This window comes from Ochotona curzoniae, unplaced genomic scaffold (genome assembly GCF_017591425.1).
Source record: "Ochotona curzoniae isolate NIBS_2020 unplaced genomic scaffold, NIBS_Ocur_1.0 contig_1, whole genome shotgun sequence".
In the NCBI taxonomy this organism is placed as follows: Eukaryota; Metazoa; Chordata; class Mammalia; order Lagomorpha; family Ochotonidae; genus Ochotona; species Ochotona curzoniae.
The window spans coordinates 38671534-38699265 of NW_024464918.1; the positions used below are offsets into that span (position 1 = coordinate 38671534).

Sequence of the window (27732 nt, forward strand, 5' to 3'; positions counted from 1 at the left end):
AGTCACAACTTCTTGCAGTGATCTCATGTCATAACCATGGTTGTTTTCTTTTTGAATGAATTTGGGAAGATAATATGTTTACCCAGGACTAGCATGGCTTTATCCACAGAAGACTAGTTGTAACAGAAGCTTGGCCCCACACATGTAGTGAGTTGGCAGCCAGCAGGAGCAAAGCTGTGTCAGGACAAATGTACACTCCATGTCTTCTCTGGTTGGCTTTCAGCTGCTTGCACCACAGGAGACTTTCTATGGGCTGTGTATCCTGTGACCAATAACTGGTGCACTCGACCTGGGTCCCTCTTGGCTAGTGAAGGCCTGTCGGGAGGCATTAGGTTCATGCTGGTGAAGATTCTTAGTCAGGGGCTCCCTGAAGGAAAATGAGGCAAAGAGCCAGCTTCTGTTGAACAGGTGGTAGTTAGACTGTAGATCTGGTCAGGGGTGGGAGGGAAAGAATCTGTCCAAAAATACCAGTCTGCTGGTTTCCACATTACACCTGTACTTCACTTTCTAACAAATGATTGTTTAGAAAGGAATCCAAAAATATCTCTGGCAGCATCTGGAGCCCTCTTAACTTTTCCACCTTCTTTGGCAGCCTGGATTTGGGCCCAACTTAGGAATGGAAACCCCACTGGGGTGCAAGCAAAAGAGGAAGCATGTTCTTAGCCATGCATCAGTGGAGGCCCCTATTGGGAGAGGGGATTATCACAAGGCAGCAGGCAGCCCTGCACCCCAGCCTGCTGAGTTCATGTTTCATGCCACAGGATGTGGAGCGGAGGAAATACGAGTCCAAACTGGTTGCTCCAAGTTTTCTTATACAATAGCTCATGCAAGCAGATTGGGAGTGCCTCTTAAGAGATTTGTTAGGTACATATTCCCTTAGCAAGATGGCCACCACAGATGGTAGCTTCAGATTCACTTAGTTAAATAAAAATCTAGCAGCCATATTTATTTTATACTTCCATAGGCGGCTTTTCTTTATCAGATGCAATTTGGCATCCATTGAATGAGGCAAGCAGATTCCTTACCCTTCACCATTTAGGTTCCAGTATAAATAATGACTTTAAAATTAAACTCTGGCAAAAGATTTGTCCACTCAGTTTCAGTTCTATACGTATTGCTGTTATTTTAGATGATGTGGAAAATTTTGGATTAAAGTGATCTATCTATTCAGTATCATTAAGGTTTAACCTGACATTTGTGCATGTTGATGAATTATTTTGATATGGTGACAAGTTCATTTTGATAATATTTTACTCTGCCTCAAATGTTAATGAAAGAGCTCGGTATCCTTAACTCCAAACTATTCAAATAGAAGTCAGTAACTGCTCCGTTAGTTTTTTCTTATGCCCCTGTTTCTCCTTCTGCCATCACCACCTTTTGCTTTGTTGGAGTCTGGCTTGTGGAGAACGCTAAATTGATCTCGGAGCACTTGAAACCTAAGACAAAAATATGAAAATTGGTTCATTATTTACAGTAAGTGGTTTCATGTTCAATTCCTATATTCTCTTCCTAAGGAGCTTTAATGCTTTCATTTGTCTTGGATCCTTTCCAGTGAGAGATTTTGTTTTACCAAATTACAACCAGTTAATGCCCTTAATTGATAAGCCATTTCTGTGGATGAAACAATACTTTAAAACAATATTTAGAAGGTTTTTTGTGGTATTGTTTGATATAAATTTTTGGGAATAAATTAGTTCTGGGAAGGATATCACTTGATGGAAGAATACTTTGTTGTTGATTTCCACAGCGTTGCTAATTTTCTGCCTTGAGCCGACTTGCAATGTGCTAAAGCTTTTTGAGAAGTTACAACATCTTAAACGTTTGTAGAAGCCTAAAGGGTATTAACTTACTGTAATTTTCTGAAGATTCATTATCCAAAATCTTAATTCATTATAACAGCTCTTATGAAAATCTATAGAACGAATGTTTTCTCTTATTTGCACAGAGTGAGAGATTCATTGTTCTTTTTAATTTGTTTCATGTGGTGCTTTTGAGTACATTTCATAGAGGGTTGTTATTGAATTTCTGTGACTGTCATTATATATCCATACAACCTTTAGGAACTAATATTCTGTGTTTCCCAGTTCTGTAATCTACTTCAAATTTAAGGATTGACATAATTAGTTTCTTCCAAGTTATAACCAGAATGTTAGAGACAGCACTGAGGATACCCAAGACCAAGGATTAGGATTGGAAAAAGAATACATTTAAAAGAATTATCACAGTGCATGTTTTTATTCTTTATTAAATTTACAGCTCAGAGTCTGGTTGCTGGTTGTATATTTATTCTTTTGTCTTATTTTCCGTCTTATCTGATTCCCTTTTAAAAACCATACATAATTTTATTTAAGCTACCTGCATTTGTGCAGCAGCATTTGTCATTTGATTAGTTGAGGAGTTCAGGAGTATATTAGATCGTTGAGGAATTATACACATATCCAAATGCTTTTTTCATGAAATTTATAAGAACTTTTGTAGTTAAATAAATAGTGATAAGAAAACAAGCATATCAGAACGTTTTTGAGGAACACAGCTTCTGAAATCTGTAACAGCGATCATTCCTAATGATTTCCTATATATCAAGAGCTAGAGAGATGGGTAACTAAGGTGGGTAATTTTTCTGCTTTCTAGAATAAGAACCATTTAGAGATACAAAGAATTTTGTTTTATGTCATGAAATCCTGACACAGTTGCTTTATGTCTTTACCAAATACAATTCTGTCTGCAACTGAAATATGTTAATTGAACATACACATAAAGATTTCAGTTATGAATACACATTAAGGTTTTATTTTAACCAATCTTGACAGTTTTAGTTTCTACCATGTAGAAGGGGCCGTGAAACGGGCAGAAAGGGAAGCAGCATCTGTCGTGAGGTAACTCCTGAGTGTTGTACTGTGTTTAAGGGGCACCATTTAGGCTGTCTCAAAGCCCATGTGATTTCTGTCTTACACAAAAGAAATGAAGATTCTCAGAGTTGAACATCTAGTTCACAGATCCAGAATTCAAATCCACATGTCTTTGGGAATAAGCCCTGTGTTTACCAGTACACTGTTACATGTGCCATTGTAGAAACACTGCTATCCCCTGAGAGGACGTTATGCTAGTAGGGGAAATGTATATTCACTTGGAAAATTAACAGCCCAGCAAGGTTGTGCTCTAATGTTTGAGATGTGTTGATTGATAACAAGCTGGCATAATAAATACTGTTGAAGATACAATGGTGGGGTGCTCTTCTTACTTAATTTACAAAGACGTCTTCTGCCAAAAATATTATTTAAGCATTGAAGCCACCCTTGTTAAATAACAAAATTGCATCCATGTTCACCACTAAAGAGCAGAATTAAGGGTATGTTATTTGTTTCAGGGGGAAAAAGTACTATGTGGTAGGGCTGGTGGATGCTAATATGGATTACTTTCCTTTCATTAAAAAAATCCCTAATGGGGCCCAGCGCGGTGGCGCAGTGGTTAAGGTCCTCACCTTGCACACCCAGGATCCCATATGGGCGCCAGTTCTAATCCCACTGGCCCCGCTTCCCATCCAGCTCTCTGCTGCCTGGGAAAGCAATCGAGTATGGCCCAAACCTTTGGGACCCTGCAGCCGCGTGGGAGACCCGGAAGAGGCTTCTGGCTTCGGACCGGCATAGCATCAGCCGTTGTGCTCACTTGGGGAGTGAATCATTGGACGGAAGATCTTCCTCTCTGTCTCTCCCCTCTGTATATCCGCCTTTCCAATAAAAATAAAATAAATCTTTAAAAAATATCCCTAATGTGGGGCAGTGCTAGTGCTGTGGCATAGCTGGTTAAGACACTACCTCCATTCCCAGCATCCTAAATGGGCACCCATTCAAACCCCAGCTCCTCCACTTCAAATCGTGCTCCCTACTCTAGGAGAGCCTAAGTCTTAGGGAGACATATAGTTGTTTTTTTAAAGGACCAAAGGAAGGAGAACTTGGGCAGTCCAAAGGTGATGACACCATGTGCTTCTTTAACTGTATAAAATGTATCACCATTTATTCAGGGTCATTGCGTGTCCATTCTTTGAAAGATGGCAACAAAAATGAACTTAGTCTTGTTTTTTGGATTTTTTAAAAATTTTTCTTTATGTTCAAATACCATAGTAGATTCTGAAATGGAAGGCTAGAAATCTTTGAATGAAAAAGGGAGGTTTTTTTTTTTCCCTCTTGCATTCTTATGCCAACTCCTGTGTACATCTTGTAAATGGGTGTTGTGATGTGGGCTTTTTTTTTATTTTGCTATCGTTAAAAAAAAAAAAAAAACTATGGTTCATGAATGATACAAGTTACAGAAAAGACTGAGGGATCTAAATATTGTATTAGGATGTTGTTGTTGTTTTCCCCCTTGGGGAAAACTTTCCTTGACTTATGCTATGTGATAGACAATTTTTTTTATTTCCTCCCTGGCCACATTACTACTCACCCTAAATAATCCATGTCTGTGGTGTAATTACATTCCAAATACTTGGAAACATTTTCCTATTTCCTACATGTTCCCTGAATGGTAAGGTAGGAGCTTTGTAAGATGTGAGACAGTCTTTTTCAAAGAAATGCCGGAATCACACATTGATTTTAAATGACCCTGTCACTTGTGAAAACAAATCAGATTGTTGCTCTTAATGAGCTTTTCAATTTACTATTCAGTAGATCAGATAAGTGGATTTAAGAGGTAATGATCCTGTTTAGTACTCAGGCTTGACTGTCAGATCCTAGTAGTGGAGAGAAATCCCCAAGGACAAAAGCGTTGACACAGTTCTAGATGGGATAATGGGAATCAAAGCTAATGGATGATAAAAGGAATGGTGCAAGTTACAAGGATAATTGTGGATTAAAGCACTGCCATGTGTCAATGTTGACTGTTTTTTCTTGTATATTATTGGGTCAAATCTGATGCTCAGAGAAACTGTTTTGACAGCGGAGCACAAGAGACCTGCCTGGTTTCCTCTTCTCTTAAATGCAGAGGCACGATGGAAAAACTTGTTCTGATAGAACCATCCATTTAAAAAGAAACGTTTTTCAAATGTTAAAATGTTTCTGTGTTAGTTGTTATATTTTTATTAATGTGACATGGTTAAAATAAAATTTAAATTAATTTTAAGTGTTTCCATAAACCGCATTTATGAAGTATTGAAAAACACAAAATTTGATTTTAGAGATGTACAGTGTAGTCATTATGGGATGCAAAACAAGAAAATTAGCCAAAGAGAATAGAAAAAGACAGATGTAAATACAATGAATATAAAATTGGTGAGTTACGATAACAAATGGTCATATCCTTTCTAAAAGCCAATATATCAAAGCATTGAATTTATGATAATGTTATTTATCTGTAAAGATGATTCTGTATCCCATAAGGAGAATTTATGCTTTGAGTTGTAGTAGAGCTAGTTTAAACATATCCCTGCCGCCTGTGATACTGCCATCCCTACAAGCACCAGATTCAAGTCCTGATGTGGTGCTTCCAATCCAGCTCCCTACTAATGTGCCTAGGAAAGCAGTGGAAGATGGCCCAAGTGCTTGGGCCCCTGTACCCAAGGAGGAGACTCAGAAACTCCAGTCTCCTGGCTTTGGCCTGTTGCAGTCCTGGCTATGGCAGACAGTGGGAAGTGAATCAGCAAGTGGAAGCTCTCTTTCTCTGCTTGTCTGTCTGTCTCTTCCTCTGTAACTCTTAAAGAAAAAAAAGCATCCCGGCATGCTTTCACCGTTGTTAAATGAAAAATGCCTTTATAATTCCAATCAAAGATAAGGGCCCTGGAACAGAACAAAGTAAACATTGGACAATAGCGTGTCAGTTTCCCACTGTAATTGCTTTTATAAATTAGGCTTATTTGAAAGCTGTTATTTGATTAGGATATTACTAAAATAAAGTTGAAAGACAATTCAGCTGTTATCAACTACTAAGTATTTACAAGTTAAGATAACCATGCAAAGTATTCTAAGTAGTGCTTTTTCTGTTATCTTCTGCCCATGGACTCTCTTATTAACAATAAGAACTTTCATTTTTCATTCTTGGCTTGCTATTCATTTATAACATATTCCCAGAAGATGGATACCACAATTTTTGTCATTATGCGTTATGCACATGTAATGTTCATTTAACAAATACTGTTTTAGGTGCTGAGGCAAAAAAAAAGAAAAGAAAAGAAAATGGCATACTATCACTCTTCAAGGAGCTCTCGGTGTACCTGGGGAGAGAGACACCCGGTTACTATCGATACGCCTCCAGACCAGATAAAGGAGGATGTGTTCACTCTGCCTGGGAAGGCCAAGAAGGAATCAGAGATGACTTTGGAATGGGAATGATGGGAAGAGGGAGGCTGACTTCAGCAAAATGAACAACACACAGTGAACATTATACGGTCACTGCAATTTGTGATTCAGGGAAATAATGATGAAGATAAAGTAAGCTGGAGACAAGTTGTGAATGGCTTTATGTTCTATAAAGAATATGAGTATCATTTTTTCCCAGGACTCCTTTCAAATACTCCTATCCTTAAGACAGGTTTTGGACCATAGAAACTAAGGAAAATTCGTTTTCTGTATAGAGTTGTTCCTTTGAGCCTTTTATGTGCTTCAGATTTTCTTATCATTGAAGATTGGTGATAACTAATCTCCCTATAGTCTTCTTCCCTACTTCCCTGTTTCTCCAAACATTTTATAAGCCCCAGTGATACGAAGAGTCTTAAAGAGATGAAGGCCTGCTTTCTTGGGCCAAGTCTTAAATATATATAGTCACTGAGCTGCTTTTCGGCTGGGCTCTGTAGTTAGCCCAGGAGAGGACAGGAATTTGAATCTCAGTCATCCTTCTCTTTCACGCATCCCCCATCCCGGCTTCTCTTTACTGTGTGTCCTTCTTTCTTTCATTCTCTATACCCAACTCCATCTCCTCACACACTCTCTCCCTCTCTCTTTCTCTCTCTCTCTCTCTCTGTCTCTCTCTCTCACCTGGCCTAAACAGGAGCTTTGCAGACAGGTTGAAATCCTAGAACACAAACTTCTGATGTGAATAGTCCTTTGATTCCAAATATGACATATCTGCAACAGAAGCCCTTCTTTCCCTGAATTATCCTGTAACTCTGCATAATTGTGGTACCTCATAGATTTATCTTATTTTCATGATCTATTATATCAAGCTGATGTTTAACTATAAAAAAGAAAGGAAAAAAAAAAAACAGAAAGCAGAGGAGTGGGAGCTAAATTCCATACATGGGAAATAGGCCAATGGGTAGAAAGTGAGGGAACACTATCACAGGGGATCAAGTCACAGAAGGAAAAATCCCATACAGCTGGTGTCTGGCAGGGATAAACTGGAATCACACCAGGGCATCGGAGAGTACGGAGGTGTCGAGCCACCTCTCAGCTCTGCCAGGCTATTAGGGGATATTCCATTGGCTGCCTGTGGCATTTTCCCACTAGATGTCAGATGTGTACTTACAAGCTCAGTGTGACTTAAGAATGAATTTTTGCACCCCAAACTCTGCAACCAACATTTGCTTAACTGGAAGCTTAGTGGATTCCCAGGCCCTGATATTTCAGAGAATCCCTGAGCCTGGGATTTCAGTTACAGGATTGAAAAGTAAGACCTACCTCTTTATATACCAGGGGAAGGGAGGGTTAACTAGGGGATATTTGAAGAGAATTTCCTTAAAATCACTAACTTCCTTTGATTTTGAAGTCCTGTTTTTATAACTGCCTTGCATAATCCTGAGTTAGTTGATTCTTTGCTGAAATCTTGAGTACATAAAAAATTTTTAAAGGTTGGAGCTTTATGTCAAGGCACTCTACAGTCCTTTGCACACCTACTTTCGTCTCTGGAAGGGGGTAGTTTACCATTTGGGGGAAAAATTATATAGCATAGTGGTAGTAAAGTGGATGTGTTAGTGTTTGTGTTCGTAAGCATATATGCATTTCAAAGCAGCAGAGGTACTTTCTAGAAGAAAAACACGTTTTAAAATTATAAAGCTTTATTTACTCCCTTTTCAGTGTGGATAGAATATTGCATGAAATCTCTCATTTGTCTAACTTGGCGCAGTCTTTAGAAATATATGTTAATGATAAAGCTTATAACAATGAAATGTTTTCATGCAGGTGTATACCCGTATGTCAGAAGTCTTAGGAATAACAGATGACAACCATGTTCTGGAAACTTTCATGACAAAAATGTAAGTTCCTATTTTGGTTTTTAATTTAACTCTTACTGCCATTTTAAACGTAATAGATATTTACTGTGTTTTTGTGTCTTTATATATATTAGGTTTTTTACATTTAAAAATATTTTGTTTTATGGTACAGTTCCGTAGGCTCTGGAGTTGCCCAGGCCCTTCCACAGGGTCCCTCTCCACCCCCATTGATTTCCCCTCTAGTTTTACAATGGATGTCCTTCATGAACAGTCACAAGTCCATCCTGCTGCATACAGACCAAAGACGGATACATCCTAATACTAAGATGATGGACTCTGACAATGTCCGTGCCTACATTGTCAGGAAACACTTCAATATATGCATTAGTTTTTAGTAAAAGATTTTTAAATTGCTTGAAATTTTAGCATTGTTCTTAATTGAAACTTATGATCACAGATTTAATACTTAACCTCCAAAGGACATAGTAGTGTGTCAAGGCGTTCATTCAACCCCAGTGTGTAACATCAAAAAATGATTTAGAATGATTCGTAGACCTTGACTTTTACAATAATTTGGGTATCTTTTTTAATTTAAAAAAATCTAATTGCAGAGATAAACTGCCTAGTTTATTGCAAGTTGGAATCACCGGGAGAGGGCATCATTGGTTCCAGTAGGAACATGTAGTCTTAATTTAACTACATAATATTAGCAGTTAATTAGCTTTTGGTCATAGACATAGCTTTGTACATTTAGCCTAAACTTTTTTTTACCTCTGGTGGTGCCCCGTTTTATCAGTGGAGTAGACAGTACTGTAATTTTTACAGAGAACAAGTTAGATAAACAATCATGGAAGTGAGTTTGGGAGCCACGTTTCTGGCAGTGAACTGCGATCCTCTATATAACTTTCTTCATAATTCTTTCTTGCACTCACTAATACTTTTGCTTTGGATAAAAACATAATATTTCTTGTATAAAACAGGCAACTTTTTAATTTACAAAACTACATTTATAGAATTATGCATCATTTGGAAAGCAGTCTTCATTGAGTTTGGTTATATAATTTTGAATGTGCTATAAAATATAGAACAGAACAAATCCCACTGATATTTGAACCTGACTTTCATTTTGTGAGATCTGTGATTTAGATCATCTTACTTACGTTAATAACTACATTTCTTTAGTTCTCCCTACACAAGCAAATATGGTTATTATAATTTAAAACTTTTTTTTCATATTTAGTGTTACAAACCTTAAATACTGGGGAAGATGTGAGCCTGTAATTTCAAGAACTCTTCAGTTTCTAAATGACCTTTCTGTTGGATATCCTTTTCACTGTACAACTGATATTATATAAAAGCAGCCTGATAAGTGTGTTCTACTGGACAGGTATATTCCTTGTGTTTATTGTTACAACTTGAAAAAAATATAAGAGACCTTTCATTTACACACATATTTTTGAAAATTTTACACAACATGCTTGGTATATTCATGGAAAAATTGAATGAAAATATATTGGTTTTGGTGCAAACAAAATTGCAATCTGCACAATTTCTCATAACACATTATCTGTGAACTTTAAAAAGTGTTTATTACTTTATTCATTTGTAAGGCAGAGAGACAAGTAGAGATTTCCCATCCACTCTCCAAGTACCCCAGAACACTAGAGCTGAGCTGGGCCAAAACCAGGAGTTGGGAACTCACTCTGGGTCTCCCATGTGGGTGGCAGTAGCCCCAATACTTGAGCTGCCACTTCGTGCCCTGCCGTTTTGTTTCAAGCAGGAAGCTAGAACTGGAAGCAGAGCAAAGATTGAAACCCAGATCCTGTGCAACAGGATGCATATGTCGCAAGCTGCATCTTAACCATCCTGCAAAACCCCAGCCCCTCCATGAAACTTTGAAGGCTTCTCTTATTAGCTGCATGTAATTCAGTCACAACTGGATTAAATGGAAATATAGACTCCTGACTAAAGACAGTTATGTTTATATTCACCCAGGTAAAATCATACATAAGAAAGTATGCAACCACATAATTAACAAAAAGTCTTTTAAGTAGGTCAAAGTGTTCTAAACAGTGTTACTTTATAACAACAGTGCTTAAAATTAAATGTTTCCAGTATTCTTTCATTGAAAAAAGCAAGATTTTCACTCGTTGGGAGTCTTTGAAGAGTAACAGGAAGACAGTGATATGCTTTTTGACTAATTCATTAATTATTGACCCCAACAAATCAACCTCATAGCTACTCTAAAGTAAGATTTCCTATATTATATTAAATGTTGAGCTCTCTCTAAACTAGCAGATTTTTTTTTGCAATCTGAAACCAGGAATCATTCTTACTGTATTACATTTGATACTATTGTTATGTTTCTACCAATGAAAGAGAACCATGTAAATTGTCTTTTAAATATTAACAATCAAATGTATAGGTGCTGTGAAAATAAGTGCTGATTTATTTCGCCACTAAGATTAGCTTATATTTTAATAAAAGGATGAATTCTGAAAAGGAGTGGCATTGGATGGAAACCACTGGTGAAGGTTCATTCCAGGAATATGTTTGTATTAGTTAAGTTTAAAATTGTGTTCTGTGGTAAACCATAAAAGATTTCCAAAGTATTAGACACCCACTTTTGTGCTGGAATTTAATATGCAACTTTTTATTGGAAAATAATCGTCCTTGTCTGGCAAAATCCACCATGCAATATTTCTGTTAGTAGGTATAATGCAATAAAGACAGGGAGGGCTATTTATCACTACAAATTTTGAGGATTTCAGGATTCTTTTTATTATTTTAATATATTTCTTTGATATTAAATCAGAAAAATGATAAATTACACCTGTCCAGGCTGTTTTTCCTTTTTACTGGAAAGTGATGTACAACCCAATTCTAGTGGTCATTTTGGCTTTTTAAGATATGTATTTTTTTCTTATTAAAAAAAAACCTAACCTGTATTTTTTTCCAATAATAATGCTGAAATACTCTTTATTTCAAACATATGAAGTGGTTTATAAGTACTTCCTAGTGTTGCAAACTCCGGCCTTTTCACACTGAATTACTTTGAGAGCATACTATTTAAAAAGAAGGCTTAGTTATTTTTTAGCATACATCTGTTGTTTAAATTTACCCTATTTTGTAGGACGGAATTGCTATTTAACATAAAATTAATTTGATTTGTATTCTTTTTAGTATAATTTGCATAACATCTATTTGTATCTGCTATTTAAGATCTTTTCCTTTCACATTATACTTATTGTATTCATTAATCCAAATATTATAACCTTTTATTTTACAAGCTATTTAGTGCTTTTGAATACTTCTTGAAGTTAATAAAAAAAATCATATTTTTGGGAAACTTATTAGATATAAGTTTAAAAAGCTGAAAAATTAAACCAAAGAATATAAATGATTTCAACATGGATACATTGATTTATATTTTTTAACAATTATTTCAGGTTTGCATATTTAGAAATATATATTAGCTCAATTTGATTTCATTGCTCAGTTATTTGAATTATAAATCATTATGTCCCTTCTAGCTGATCAGTCATGAAATATCTTTGAATTCATTTACATAATGGAATATGTGAGTAGTGTATCTGTTTCAGTGCAGGCACTGATGGCCTAGTATATGTTTTGTTGTTTCCAATTGATTTTTTTTATTACATTGTGTTTCTTAACCTTGATTTTATAATACTACATTATTTTTGTGTTGAAAATAAGATTATTTTTTCAACCATAGAAACAATTATACAAGATAAAAATAATCACCTACTGATCCCTCTTAATGGAAATGTATTCATATACCAATGCTCAAAATATTTTGACTTGAAATATTACTAATTAAAACTGTGTCCTCTTACTATGAAATTGTTAAATGTACCATTTTACTTTATAGTGCATGTCTTCTAATGTGGGTTGTTTTACCTTTCCTATTTTATTTAATTCAAACTGAACCTTACTTAGATTGTGATACTCAAAACCTGTCTCTGAAGTTTGGTGGATTTTGTTTTTGTTTTTGCTTTTCTTTTTAATGTGACCAGTTGTTTAGAATTTGAAGTCAGGAATAACCTCCTTTTTGGCAAATGCTGAATAGCTCTCTCAGTTGCCCTAAAGCTGTGGCCTCAAAGCTCAGTTTGAGACGGAATATGAGTCCTGCTGCAACAGGAGTTGTTAGGCACCACTCCCCAGGATTTCAGAAGGTGTTAGACCAAAAGCCTGAATGCGCTTGAGATGCTTTGGTGATCTGGGATCATACACTTGGAACTTCTGAGTGAACAGAAAAATCAAATATTTCTCCTACAGGCACTTCTTTGTAGGATTTTGCTTTGACCAGAAAGTCAGGCTTAACATTTTAAAGATACAATAGTCCATTCCCTAAACAACAGTAATGGGGGGAGAGAGAGGGGTGGCAGCTGTTACATCCGTGCAGATTGTAACTGCATAGCCTGTTGCCATTCACCCCAGAATTGCTGTCTGCCAAATTTGAAGCTTTCTGAATTGGTAAGACCACTGTCATTTTAAAGTGCAATGACATTTCTGAGGGAAAAATACATGTATTCCTATCAGATTCCTAAGTGGGTCTCATATAACAAAGTTAGCAGATACATTTTGAACATACTATAAACTTCTGAGACAAAGTTTGGAAAATTCTTGCATCTCTAACATGTGCAGAGCTGGGCATGACTGTTCCTAGTGCCAGCCCTCCCCAGCCAGGCCTTTCTTTGCAGTGTTTTCTGGTCAGAAATCCAGTTTCTTTCGAAGAAGGAGGTGAAATTAATTATTCAGGTGATTGGAACAAGTAAGTTTCTGAAAAAGCTAGAAAGAGGAAGGCTGACACAGAGCAATCAAATAAACTTAAATATTTTAAATGCTGAGAAATAGGGAGGAAGATAGTGCCCATTACCCAAAATTCAGCTTATTAATCATTACTTTGAGTTTTCCTTTCTTAAAACATAAGCGAGCCTTATTTCTACTCACTTCATTCTTTACTAAAATTTACAGTAGTCAGTGCCTCACTTGTGATTTCAGATTTGTACTAACAAGAAAGAAAATGTCATTCTCTGTCAGGCTCGCTGTTGGTAATTACCGTTTAGAGCATACCTTTAGCTTTTAAAAAAGAGACCCCGTAAAAGAATTGTTAATTCATAAATGTATTCAAGAATCCTCTTTCTGTGAGTGTGTGGCCTTATTGATGCAGTTAAGCTCCACATTTCTTAAAAGAAAAAAAAAAATGATTTCTCCAATGTTAACTGAAAAACCATGTGATTCTCAAGGCCTAGAACAAATGAAAACAGTTGAGTACCTTGTTTAAAGTTATTAAGAATTTCAGACCACAACAGATGAGCATTAAACTAAGATCAGATCTTTCTAGGCACAGGCACATGTTCAGGAAGCTGGTCCTTGTTATCTGTGATAAACATTTCCTTTGTTTCACACTCTAAGACTTCGGGACTGTTCCCTCAGTTCCTGTAGGCTGGAAATTGGTGACTGTTATTTCTATCTACATGCATCATGAATCTAATTGCTTCGTTTTTTTTTTAAGATTTATTTACTAAATCTTTTATTTAAATTTAAATTTAAGTTTATTTAAAGGATCCCCCTTTAAACCAGTTTTGCTTTTAATTTATTTGAGAGGCAGAAAGTGAAAAGCAACACATATGAGAGAGAAAGAGGGACCATGCTGGCTCCCCAGATACCTAGAGAGACTCCCTTTCTGGTCCAAATCCAGCAGCTGGGAACTCACTGTCTGCTGTCTGGGTGCCAGGAACCCAGTACCTGAGCCATCACCACTGTCTCCCAGGACCTCCCAGCAAGGAGCCAGATCCAGGTACTATAGTTTGAGCCACCAGCATTTTAACAACTACACTAAACAATAATGTCTATACAAACCACTGAGCAACTATTTAAATTACTAAACAATGTGCAGACTAGTCAGTCTTACCTCTGGAGTTTGTTCAGTCCTGGATGTGATGGTGACTTATAAAGAATTGGCCACTGCTAAAAGAAAGGGTTTCCTTGTCGGTTGCTCTTGGTTCCAGTTTTGAATTTTATTTCCGAATTTATTGTCTCTAGAGGAGCCCCAGTCTGTTGAGCATCAAATGGACAGGCTGAAACTGTCAGGCCCAGTGTGAGTCTTGGCTCTGCCCTGCACATGGTCCATAAGCAACATTTACAGACTTCTCTCCTACTACTCAGGACTCTTTCTACTGTCACTGTTACTGCTACCATCATTATTGGCGTGTTTACTGCTATGAGCTGCTCTAAGTAGGCTCCTTACATCTAGCCAATTACCACCAAAATTTCTCTGTACTCCCAACCAAACAAAATGGTACAGCCTGTAAAAATTCTAATCTCTTGTAAGAACAAAATGAATGTATGAAGACTGTAAAGGTGATATGTCTATTTGTTTTTCTTTATATTAACCCTCTTAACAGCCATAACTAACTTTGAATGGAATTCCTATAAAGTAGCATAAATATTGAGATGAGCTCTTATTTTTTTTCTTTATTGACAAAAGTAAAAATCCATTCTTAATCATTTTTTCTTTAGAATGTGATTAGAAGACACTAAGGCTGGCCTTGATACAAAATGCACAGACACAGTTCTGCAGAAAAATGTGTCTTTGGCAGATGAAATTCTTCCTGTGAATGTTGTGTTTATTGCTTCCATAAATATTCCATTGTCAAAACATGACTTGCTGTTTATTAACAGCACCGACAGGAAGATTCCTTTTAATGGTAGCTTTGCTGTTACTGGTAGACCCTGTCACTTTTAGCATGGTGGTCTTAAGAGACCATACTTGATAATTACTTAAGATGTTTGCAGGTTTATTGATCCTCACCCTCTCTACCTGAGTGACATTTGAATGGCAGTTCTGCTCAGTGATTGATGATTTTGAATCACGGTCAAATCTGCATGTTTGGATACAGGGAAAAACTGACTTCCTATCGGTCTTGAACTTGTTGCCCTTTAGCCTACCAGAAACACAGGGCATTGAGTCCTGCTGGGAGCAGGGTGCTAAGGAAGATATCTGGATGCTGTCGCTGCCCTTTGAGAATGTACAGTCTAATATGGAGGTGAACCACACATACATGCTTACTATGCAGCTGGAAGGGTCACTTTGGAGTCAGAGGGACATGAAGCTAAATAATAATTGTTTTTTAGAAATGAAAAACTATTAGCTTCTTTTCTCATCTGAAGCATGAAAATGATAGTGCTTTATTATGAAATTATGAGAATTTGCTTTGCAAGTAATACCTGTTCTGTAAATGTCTTAAGTCTTTGTGTCTTCTTCCTACATTTCTAATTGCAGAGACGTTTGCATCATCTGATCCTCCAGGCAAGCCTGTAAAGTAGCTTGGACATAGGTTTCATCTTCATTTACTATTTTATTAAGAAGAGGGATTAAGGTTTAGGTGGGCTGAGCATAGTATGCAGACACATTCAGCTGCCTGAGTAGTGCAGTCAAACGCTCCGGTTTCCTGGGTCATTTCCATTTGCAATTTCCACCTTTTGAAATCGGCACCTGAGTGAATAAAGTTTAGAATTAGGCTATTCAGTGACACTGTACTGAGACAATTTACAAAGTTCCATGTTTCTGTATTATCTGAAGGAAAGGAAAGGGGCCAGTGTTTTCATTGCAGTAGTAACGGTGCCATATATTCCAGGAAGATGTAGGAAGCGTGCAGCAAGTGCCAAGAGATGTTCTAGCTACAATTGTAAGCATATAACTATCATCAGCTAAGACAGTGTTTGCAAACTGAGGAGCTGTGCTTAGAGCCCCCATCTTACAGTGCGTAATTTGAACTTTGTGTTGATGATTGTGATTCTTCAACTTTATTATCATTCTGATTGAAACTATTCCGGTGATAATACGGTAAAGTAAAAGAACAATGTCTCTAACTCAAACCTCAGTTCAGATCTCTGCACCATCAATCTCACTTGTGTAGCCTTGAGCAAGAAACTTAGTTTCTCTCATCTTCTGTTCCTTTATCTTTGGATTAAAAATAAGTAATATTTAATAATTTAATTGTGAATATTAGGTGCATTCACATATGAAAAATACCTTGCACATAGTAGGTACTAAGAAATACAAATTCCCTGAAGTTGTTTTTCAGTACTTGGTAACCTGCTCTCTGCTATATCTTCCTAATTATATTCTAATCTTAAATTTACACCAACTGAGCCTATTGTTTCTTAGAATTGAGTAATCTTCTCTTCCTTCATAGCCTATTATGTGTCTCTTATAATTGCTTGATTATGAAATAACATTATACCAAAAGAAATCTCAGGTTACACCAAATATGTAAAAAGGGGTCATTTTAATTTTCTACCATCAAGACTTTAATAGTAAAGAAGTTCTTGTCTTAATTATGAAATTCATTCTTCCTTTCCATAACTAGAATATGTATAAGATAGAAAAAGTAATTGTACTGGTTAATAATGGATTATCATTCTTAACACAATGAAAGACATTTCTATAGGAATACTCTTGAAAAATCATATTTATTCTTCATCATGAGAAATTGATGCCATTGTAGTTTGGAATAGTTTCTTGGTTTACTACATATTGAAATACATATTTCTCACATTCCTTAACTTCTGTCACCTATATCCTTTTAAAAAAACTTGTGAAAATAGATGCTGTGAAATTCATGCTAAAAAACCATACGGTAAGGCTTATTTCCATAGTTAACGACCAGAATTTTCCTAGATACTTTAGGTGTAAAACAGCAGTAACTTTGAATATTCTTTCGCTTTCATTAGAGTGAACACTTCCCCTTTCTTGGCATCAATGACAATTGCAGTCTCAGTGACTTCAGGTGCCGAACAACCTTCTACACAGCCCTCACCCGCCTTCTGATGGTCGACCTTGGTAAGATGAAGAGTTTCAGTTCAATTAGCAAGGGATCAGCATATAACAAGTAAATAAAGAAGTAAAATACTAGTGGATACAGTTATCAATGTATTCAAATTTGCCATTTTCACCAGTTCTGAGCATTCCTTTATTAGCAGCGGAGCCAAAGGCCAGATCTTTGTACTTTAGATAGTGTTTGTTACTTCAACTAGTACAGTACTTCACTTTTTTTGCATCAAAATTTACTTTCTTTGTATTCTTTTGCTCATTGATCTGACTGCTACAAATCTAGGAATAATATTAAACAAAAGTTTACACAGATTTCTTTTGTGTGACATTTAAATTAGATAATGATGTAAACGTCCAATAGTAAATAGAGAATTATAAATTATATTCACTTGCTTTGTCTGTAATCATTAAAAATTAAAACATGTTTGTGCTACACTATTAAGTAAAAAAAAAAACAAGGTGTTAACTGTACAAATCATGTTTATTGGAACCAGTAAACAATGCACTGGAAAGGGTTTATATCAAATTATTCAAAATTGATAGAGCAGCCATTATAGAAAGCCATATAAAAGTTTCAAAAAAAATTTTAATGGAACATACAATTCAACAGTCCCATTGTTGGATATATATCAAAGGAAATGAAATAAGTGTGTCAAAGAGGTGTGTACATTTCCATGTTTATTACATCATTATTCATGATAGCCAAGACATAGAATCAACCTAGGAGTCCATGTGATATGGGTTATGTTAGTCAAAGGATACAAGAATTCAAGTAGGTGGGAGGAAGATGTTCCAAGATGTTCCAAGATGTTTTGTTCCACGTAGTAAATCAACAATGTATTGAATGATTGAAAATGCTAATGATGGGAATTGAAGTGTTCTCCTCACAAAAGTAACTATGTAAGGCAGTGTATATGTTAATTAGCCATTATGTGGCATTCCACAGCATTCATATTCTTCAAAGCCTACTGTAAAGACAAACAGATGTAAGTTTGTCAGTTTGAAAACCAACAAATTGCTAAATGTTTCTGTAGCCATCTGTAGACAGGTTTTTCACATTTCGTTTAAAATTTGTTTAAATTTTTCTTTCATATGTTACTTTTACAATAGTAAATGTTAACTTATTTTTACATTTTTTTAATTGAAATGCTGAAGTTCAGCAGAAGTGTCCACAGGTGGACAGCTCCTACGGAGGGGCACTTAAGTCTCCACAGTGGCTTACTCTGGATTTCCATTCTTTCTTGTTTGAGGACTGCAGATTAGGTCAGTCAGTTCTAGACACATGGGGAGGTTCCTAAGAAAATGTAATACCAATGATATTTTTTCTTGCTTTCTCTTGCAATGTATTGATGTATTCATCAATATGAATTTTTTTAAAAAGATACAAAACTAAGTCATTTCATTTTGTTCAATAAAGGGCATTGAATCCTAAAATTAAAAGGTGATTAAATCCCTTTATATTCCACCTCCTATTTTTTTTTCATGAATTTCAACCGAGTAAATCACCAGAAAGACAAACAGCCAAAAATTTAGAGAAATGCAGCTAGAATGATTAAAGATCTTAGTGGGATTGATTTCTAAGATTAAAAGAACCATGTATGGTATAATGTGGCTAAGTGACAGCTAGGGCTGGAGGCAAAGAGAAGTGTCTATAAATATTTGAAGAGTGTAAACCAAGCATGCAAAACCCAATCATCTGCTTACCTTCGGCAACAGGAGAGTCAAGTGGCAGCTTTTCCTCTTGGCTGCTGTCTTGAAGAGGAGCAGCTCCAACCTGTCATTGTCCCTGACAATCATTTGGAGCACACGCTGCACTAAACTCAAAGAGCAAGACGAAAATGAATCAAGCTTCCTGCCCTCAAGGAGCTTGCCTTTCTTGTTTTCCCATTTGTCCAAGGATTAAAGAAGACCTTAAAACCATTGTCTGGACGTGGTTGATTTTCCAGTCCTTCAACATGCTGTTTTAATGATTCTGTCACACAGTGAAAGAACTGGAAAGATCAAAGTTAAGGAGAAATACACATCAGAACCAGAACGCTGTTTGTCAGAGTGCGCATGCAGGACATTGACTATTGGTATTCAGAAAGACCCTGCATTGTATACTTTTTTCAAGGCCAACTTGGCTTTTATTTATTATTGCTTAAAGTGAACTTTGAGATATGAGAAAATGAAGTCAACAGGCATAGTTTTAATAACATGATGTTATTAGGTTTCTGAGGATCACATTCCTTTGAAACATTTAACTCAGAACACAATAAATTGATATTATGAAGTTTAAATTTTAAAAAAAAAAGTTAAATATCTGTTGTATTGTAAGTACTTTTTAGGCGCCTTGAGAAAAACCAAGACAGTCTATGATAGCAGTACCTGGGTCATGGTAGGTGCTCAATGTAACTCACTTGATCTGGGTCATAGATAATATTCAAAACCTTAGCAGCTACTTTCACATTTTTTAAAAAGAAATTTCTTCATAATCCACCAGTGGTTTTCATTTTAAGTAATTATGTGTATGTCACAACCCTCAAATGATGCTTTGTGGTATAAATTACCAGGGTGTCTTTCCTTCCCAAAATATACTGAGCTCCTTCAAGCTGTCAACCTTGTCTTTTTCATCTTGTTCTAGCACCAAACTCAGTGTCTCCGCATTGCTGGTGCTTAGTAAGTGCTTGCTCAGTGATTGGCAGTCACATATATAACAAGCAAGATGGCATCACCACGGCTCTTGTAATCAGTTTTACCTGCCAGATTCCTTGTAGAAATAGCTTTGATCATGGCCTTTCCAAAACAGAACAGAGCAAGAGGCTGTGTGCTTTCACCATTTGCTGTGCTTGGCCACTCTTGTGCCCGATTAGTCACTTGCTGCTCTCTGCACAAAAAGTGTTATTACTTGATGTGTGATCATTTGTTTCAGTGTTGTTGAACATAGTTTTATTATTTGAAGGCTTGTCTCAACAAGCTATGTTGACTGGCACCTTGCTGTCAGAATCTCTGTGTATATGACTTGATAGTTTCTATTGTGTGTTCACTGTCATGGAAACAAGAATGAAAAAGATAGGATTGTTGTTAAGAGCAGCACAAATCCATTATTAAATAAGAGAAATAAAAGCATTAGAGGTTAGAATCCTTCTCAAATTAACAAATAACATTGAGAATGAATTTATTATATCATTGGTTTGGGGGATGGTGGGTAGAGTTAAAAATCAAATCGAAAATGCCTACAAGCAGCCTGCTTATAACTTTTGGATATGACTCTTGAACTGAACTACAAAGCATATTTTAGTTGAATTCAACAAAATATATTGTGTTTTATGGATAGGCCATGCACATTGGCATGGTTAGAAAAGGGGGAAGAAATTAGGTGTCACATTAATTGATACTTTGAAATGCATTTTGGTTACTGTTCAAGTATTTGTTCTTTGTATGAATTTAATTAGATGCTGCGTACCCTATGTTGGATTTCTGATGAAAAGAGGGGAAGAAGGTCGGCAATAAACAGTCATACTATCTAATCAAATTGCTTTAGCTAAAACTAGACAAAGCATTCACTTGTATGAGGAACAAAACTGAAAGCATTTTATTTAATGATAATGTTTCAAAACATGTAAGAGATGTTGGCAGTGTATTTTTTTTTGTAAACTGAGAAGTTATCAAAATGAATGCGAAAGTATCCCTTCATAAGAATACAAGCACAAAAAAATGGGTGGCTGACCATATGTGCAAAGCACGTTAGCCCATCCAAGAATCACTTAAAGTTCCCTAGGTTGTTTTAAAATTAACCTTGTCGATCTAATAAGCTAAAGGCAAGAATAATACTCAAGCCAGGAAATGGAGAACCTCTAGGGAGCTGTTCAGTATAAAATACTTGGATAAATAAAAACCTATTTTGTTTAATTTGACTGGAAGTGAATTTAGTTTACAAATATTGAACGAGGGAGTGTGGAAAAGAGCAGTTACAACGCTTTTGGTTTTGTGGAGAAGCAAGAAGTATTAGTTACAGAGTAAATGTTTACCAGCCACACATTGGGATTTGGATTTGCTTATTGTCACCAACATTTGTTTTTCCTTGGACATTTCAAGATTATCCTGCAAATTGAGCAATTCACATGGGAAGCACATGGAGAGGATTTGAAGGGACAGTGCATGCCTCAGGTGTTTAAACTCTACAAAGCAGCTATGCTTTTAATACCAGGCCTGTACTAACATTAATGTTTTAACAGTCTGTCTCCTAGTATTAATGAATTAATATGTTCATGGATTTTAAAAGGGGGTTCATTCAGTGAGGGAAGAACACTGTCCATATACTGTTGTGGCTTTTATCAGGTAATTGGCACTTGAAGATATTATTCTCTTAAATGCAAGATGTTTTCAATTAATAAATAAATTATTTGAATTTTTAAAAGATGGGTGCATTTTTTTTTAGCCTCATGATTAAAATGCCCACTTCTGGGTTCAAGTCCCAGCTCCTGACTCCTGCCACTTGCTAAATGCAGACCCTAGGAGGGAGCAGTGTTGGTTCCAGCAATTGGGTCCCTGACTTTCACATAGGAGAGCTGGACTGAGTTGCTGCCTCCCAGAGTCAGCCCAGTGCTAGCTGTTGTAGGCACTAAAGAGTAAGGCAACAGATGGGACCAATCCTCCCCTCCCCTGACCTAGCTCCTTTCCCTCTCAAAGATATAAATTTGTAAAATTTTTAGAGTATTCTAGAAATAGTAAAGGTAAAAGTAAAAATACACACATAAAAGACACTTCTCCTTATTAACAGTAGCTAGTCATTGTTTACAAATTTATAGTTTACAGACTACTTTCATAGACATTATTCTGTTTGATCCTCACAACGGTCCATTAAGTGTTACTCCATTGTTTATCTATTGAGAGATTAAATGGCTCGCCCAAGGTCAATCATATAACTGTTATTTTCATTCCCTTTTCCTGTTACTTCACCTTTCAACTCCCAATCAATTAAGAAATGTAACTTCACTTTTATTTGAACTATTTGGACTAAATGATTGATTTGGGGCTTGGAGACATTGAGAGGAAAGATTAAGGGTTACTTTCTAAGCCTCTGTGAAATAAACAGATTCATTTTTTTATTTACCCAAATAGGTGTATTGCAACTTAATGGCCAGTGGAAATCAAGTGCAATTTTAAAAGTTTGTTCTTATGTCTAATAACTGGCCAAAGCATATCTCTGGTGATGAATCAAGAGTTTTATATCCCAGGAAGAATTAGCAGGTGAGATGCTTGATCAGAAATAGCTAATCTTCTTGGGGAAGACGTTGCAGCACTAGGGTTGAGCTCTCATCCAGTATCCCCGTCCCAGCACCTCCACTTCTGATCCAGCTTTGAATTAATGCTTTCTGGGGGAGGAGCAGATGATAGCTCAAGTGCTTCGGCTTCTGCCTGGCGTGGGAGACATGAATAGAGTTCCTGGTTCTTGTCTTTGGCCAGACCCAGCCTCAGCTATTCATGGCCTTTGGTAGGGATAATCCAGCAGATGGAAGATTCTCTCCTTCCTTCTCCTTCTTCTTCATTCTAGCTTTCATATAAATCATAAACAAACATCTTTAGAGCAACATTATTGAAGGAAAAAGTGTATCTAATATTCTTTTAAAAAGAATGCATCAGTCTTTCATCTGTGTAGATGACTTGGCAAAGACTGGAAAATAGACATGGGGGAGGAAGAGAGTGGGCAGTAAGGGGTAAAGAAGCAGCTGGAAATACTTAGAATCTATAAGGAGATAATTAAGACTAATTAGCCGGCCTTTAGGCAGAAAGCAGCCCATTAAGACCAGAATTGGTTTTAATAACTTACCTGGTTTGGAGGAGAGTCCAGAGCACCCCAGGGAGTGAGATGCTTTAAGGATGAAACTTAAGAAGAGCTTTGCTAGAGAAGAGGTAGTAGTCGTGGGCAGAGGGCAGTATGGTCTTTGAGACCTGAGGCCCTCTCACTCCCTAGGGATTGGAATGACAGCCAGCCTCAGTTTTCCCATCTATTAAATGGAGATACTCTGAAGAACTATCGTATGTTTTTATTAATTAAGATACAGGTATATGAGAAGGCCTCCAACAAATGCCTATCATAAAGCAAATACTTGCTAAATAGTAAATACTAAGAAACACATTCATTGAGTGTGCTGTTAGAAGCACAGACTGTCACTTGGACCTTAACATGAAGCAAGCGCAGTGCACTTGAAGCCACTACTCTGTTCTCTGTGCTTAGAGTTGTTGTGAAGCAAGAACTGATGATACGTCCCAACATAAGCCAAAATCTCCTGCAATGCCTGCAGCCACAGTTGGTCAAAGCTAGAACCTCTAGCATTTTAGAGGAAAACTGCAGTGAAAACCAGAGTTGGGCCCAGATCCCAGGAGCCAACTGAGCGCAATTCTCGTGTTGCTCTGATAGCATGTTGAAGTGTTATCCTAGTGATGTGCTAGGAAACGTGAGAGGATGTGTGCCTCCACCTTCAGATGACACTAACTGCCAAGATCAACCGTTAATACTTCGTTTTGAATGGATGCTTTTCTTTTTGTTTAAGGATTGATGGTTTATTTGAAAGTCAGAGAGAGATAGCTTCTACCCACTGGTTCATATCCCAGATGGCTTCAGTGGCCATGGCTGGGCCAAGTCAAAACCAAGAGTTTCTTCTGGGTCTTCCAGAAGGGTGGCAGGGGCCCAAACACTTGAACCATCTTCCACTGTTTTTCCCAGGCCATCAACAGGGCATTGGATCAGAAGTGCAGCAGCTGGAACTGAAACTGGCACCCATATAGGATATCAGCCTCACAGACACAGGTGGCAGCCTTACCTAGTACACCACAGTGCCATCCTTGATGCTTTCCTGGGTCTCCTTGATTGTCTTAATATGCTTCCGTTTACATCAGTGCTTCCTAACCGGAGACCTGACCTTTGCTGACTTCCTTAGATTCCTAATACTGCTGTTAGAGATTACCACAGTTTAGTGGTTCAAACAATACAAATGTATTATTTTTACAGTTCTGGAAGTCACATTGGTCTCAGTGTTCTAAAACCTGTGTTCTTTCCTGCAGGCTATAGAGAACAGTTTATTCTCTGTTGCAGCTTCTGAAGGCCACCTGCCTTCCTTCACACATGGCCCTCTTCTCCGGCAGCGTCAAGCTGCCATCTTCCCTTGTTGCCATCTTTATGGCTGTCCCAACTTCTGTTTTTTGTAATTGCAGTGGCCCCATCTGGGATAGCCCAACTAATTTTTTAGGTTAAATTCAATTGATTAGAAGTCTTAATTCCCTTTTAAGCATGTAACTTAATGTATTTACAGGTCTTATGTATTAAAATACGGAGTGGGAGGGTATCATTTTCTTGTCTATCAAACCAACCTATCACTAATGCCAGGATATTTCGTACAGTACTACAATACTTATGCAATAAACCCTCAGTAACTGTTGGCTGCCATCATTTATACAGGCTATAATTATTCCTGCTACTTCCTTCCTACCTTCTTCCACAACTTTGCAGTTAATCCAGCTATTATATACAATCAGTTCTGAGGAAATGTGAAGTTTCATTTCTTTGTATTTAAAAATGGAAGAGAAGAGCCGATGCAGATTCCTGTGGATTTATTTTTCTTTTTGAAATTCATCCTTTTGGGAAGCATTTCGCCTTGGAGTTAAAATACCAGTTTCCTGGTTGATTCCTAGCTCAGCCTTGATTCTAGGTTTCCATCAGGCAGTAGTGATAATTCAAATAATTGAGTTCTGCCACCCGTGCAGAAGGTCCGAGTAAAGTTTGCAGTTTCTGGCTTTTGCCTCAACCCAGATGTGGCTGTTGGGGGTGACTTGCGGGGTGAACCAGCTCTTGGGGGTACTCTCCCTACCCTGCCCTCTTTCTCTATCTCTTGGCCTCTCAAGTCAGTGGTGTTTAGTATATGAGGATACTTTAAAATTTTGTGAAAATTGAATTGAAATATAAATTTACTTTAGTACAAAAAATATATAAAATCCATGGATAACATTTCAGTGAACTTTTTGAAAAAATTTCTCGTATACATGGATTTCAATCTTGTTAAGAAAAAATTATGTAGTTAATTTGAAAGAGAGAGATCTTTCATCCACTGATCGTCTCCCTAGATGGCCACAGCAACCATCACCGGGCAAGAGCTTCCGATACTTGAGCCATTTTTTGATGCATTTTCCAGGTCTTTAGCAGGCAGCTGGGTTGGAAGTAAAGGTGGCCGGCATAGCAGGTAGTGGTTTCACCCTGTGTGCCACAACAGTGGCCCCTCCAATCTTTTCATACCTAGTTCTTTAGCCTCATTTTCCATGAGCCTTTTGAAGTACCCTTGTATACAGAACATTTACAAGACTGGACAATCATCACCAGTGTCTAATTTCAGAGTGTTTGATCATCTGAGGAGAAATCCTGTTTTAAGTAGTCACTTCTGTCCCCTACCCCTACCCTTGGCAACCACAGTCTCTGAGTCTCTATGGCTTTGTCTGGGCATTTAATATAAACAGAATCCTACAATATGTGGTCTTTGTCTCTGGCTTCTCTCTTTTAGCGTAGTGTCGCTGAGGCTTATTATGTTTTAGCATGTGTCCCTATTGTTTTTCCCCTTGTATGGCTAAATAGTACTCCACTGTATGGACATGCCACATTTCCTTTATCTTTCCAGCAGCTGAGGGACATTTGGGTTATTTCTGCCTTTTGCCTGTTATAACTCTGCTATGAACATTTGTGTCTAAGTGTTTGTGTAGACGTGTGCTTTCAGATCTCACTAAATTGCTGAGTCAAATGGCAACTCTGACTTTTGTCTTAACTGCCAAGCTCCTTCCCACAGTGTCTGGTATCATGTTGTATTGGATGTGCCATTTTGCTTTCAAGGTTTTAGATTGTATAAAGTACAAATGGAATGTCCCACAAATGAAATATCTGACAGCAAACATAGGAAATGACTTACTATTCTGACATGATTTCCCTGAAGAAAAAAAAATTCTTGGAACTTAGAAAACTGTTACTGTTTAATCATATCCTTAGAAATCCAGTACAAGTGATTGGCTTTGATTTTTTTAACATAAAAAACAAAGATTTTATCGTTTCTCTCTGTGTATGATTGAAGCCTTATAAATATTGTTAATATTTACTTTTCCTGATACCAATGAAAATATTAGCTTGTAAATTGGCACTTACCTTCAAAACAATAATGATTTCTGGTCCCTTGCTTTGTTAGGAAAGAAAAAAAGCTAGCAGCTTTGATTCTTCCTTGTAGAATAATTGCATACATTTATGTATATGATAGTATATTTAAATATGAAGTTGTGGGAGGGTGAATTCACAGTTTTTCCTTTCGCATCGGAAGCAGTAACTAATACTTCAACATGTGTGGCTGACACAGATGAGAAAAAAACTCTCCTACTAGCTGCTATGTGTAATTGCTGGCACAATGTAACTGTAATTGGCCAGTTCCCTAGCACCAATGGCAGGACAAATCACGTTGCAGCAACAGTGCTCCCTGAAACAGCCTGTGCAAGTCTCAGCTTGGCCTTCTACCCTAATCTCAGCTGGCTGCCAAGTAATCCCTTTTCCTCCCCAGAGCTAATCTGTTGTGCTTTGTCCTCTTCTGACTTCATGTGGCTCCAAGCTCAGGATTCTGTGACCTTTCCTCAGTCCTCACTGTGACCTATCAGAGAAACAGGGGAACAAGCAAGAGCTTGGGAGTGAAGCAGACCTGCTTGGACATCCCGGCTCCCTGACATTTACTGACTGGAGGATATCGGACAAGTTTTCTCATGCCTGTGAGACTCTGTGCTTAACTGTGAACTGAAGGAGACCGTGCCATGTGCTGGGAATGGTGTGACCAGCACGGACTTCTAGTGCTTTGAACAGCCGCATGAGTGTTTTTCCCATAAAGTACCGAACTGCTACGTGCACATGCTAAGCACCCAGGAAATCACTACTGAAGCTGTCACTTTGCAGGTGTTTGTGACAGGGCCCCGCATGATGGCTGACACTGAGGGAGAGCTGCTGCCCACTGCTCTCCTTCCTATTTGCCCTAGCTTCTCCTGACACATGTTGCTGGCTTGTCTTCTGTACTCCTGCCACTTGTCTCAAAATTTCAGTGTCAGGAGAGGAATTTTTGTTTGTTTGTTTGTTTGTTTGTTTGTTTGTGTTGCCATGAGGGTTTGAAATGTTAGAATGCTGAATTTGTCTTTGTTCTGAATAAACACCTTTACTGTGAAAAGCTTTGTTCCCAGAGGAAGAATACTGGACTAACATCTTATGGTCACACTTTGATTACCGTAATCACCTCTCTAAGTCCGTGTTAAACTGAAGATTACAACAATGTTAATGGCTGTCATTTATTAGGTGCCTGGCGTTGAGCAAGGGCAGTTGCAGGTGTTTCCTCATTTATTTAATCCTCACAGCTCACTTGATGAAGGAAATATTGTGTCTTTTAATTACAGATGAGCACACTAAGGCTTAGATGAATAAAGTGACTTAAGTCACAACCAGAGATCAAACATAGATGAACTCTAAGTATTCACTCTTTCCAGCACAGTGGTTTTCCTACAGTGATAATTATAACTGTTCCTAGTAGAAATTCCACATTTAGAAAATGCATTTTATCTTTGAGGGCCTAGTGTGGTGGCATATAAGACTAAGCCTCCGCCTGCAGCACTGGCATCCCGTTTGGACACCATTGTGAATCCTGGCTCCACTTCCAATGGGGCACTGCCTACTAATGGCCTGAGAAAGTAG

At 37.3% G+C, this 27732-nt stretch overlaps 1 protein-coding gene across 2 annotated transcripts in view; it reads left to right on the top strand.

Annotated features, from left to right (window-relative positions):
• RANBP17 (RAN binding protein 17) overlaps positions 1 to 27732 on the top strand; it is a 266615-nt gene that overhangs the window by 160290 nt on the left and 78593 nt on the right. For both annotated transcript variants that reach the window (XM_040976743.1, XM_040976736.1), the window contains 4 exons: positions 8106 to 8179; positions 9378 to 9458; positions 16743 to 16806; positions 16901 to 17009. In XM_040976743.1, coding sequence (XP_040832677.1) covers positions 8106 to 8179; positions 9378 to 9458; positions 16743 to 16806; positions 16901 to 17009 — 328 coding nt within the window. The remainder of the gene's footprint in view (positions 1 to 8105; positions 8180 to 9377; positions 9459 to 16742; positions 16807 to 16900; positions 17010 to 27732) is intronic.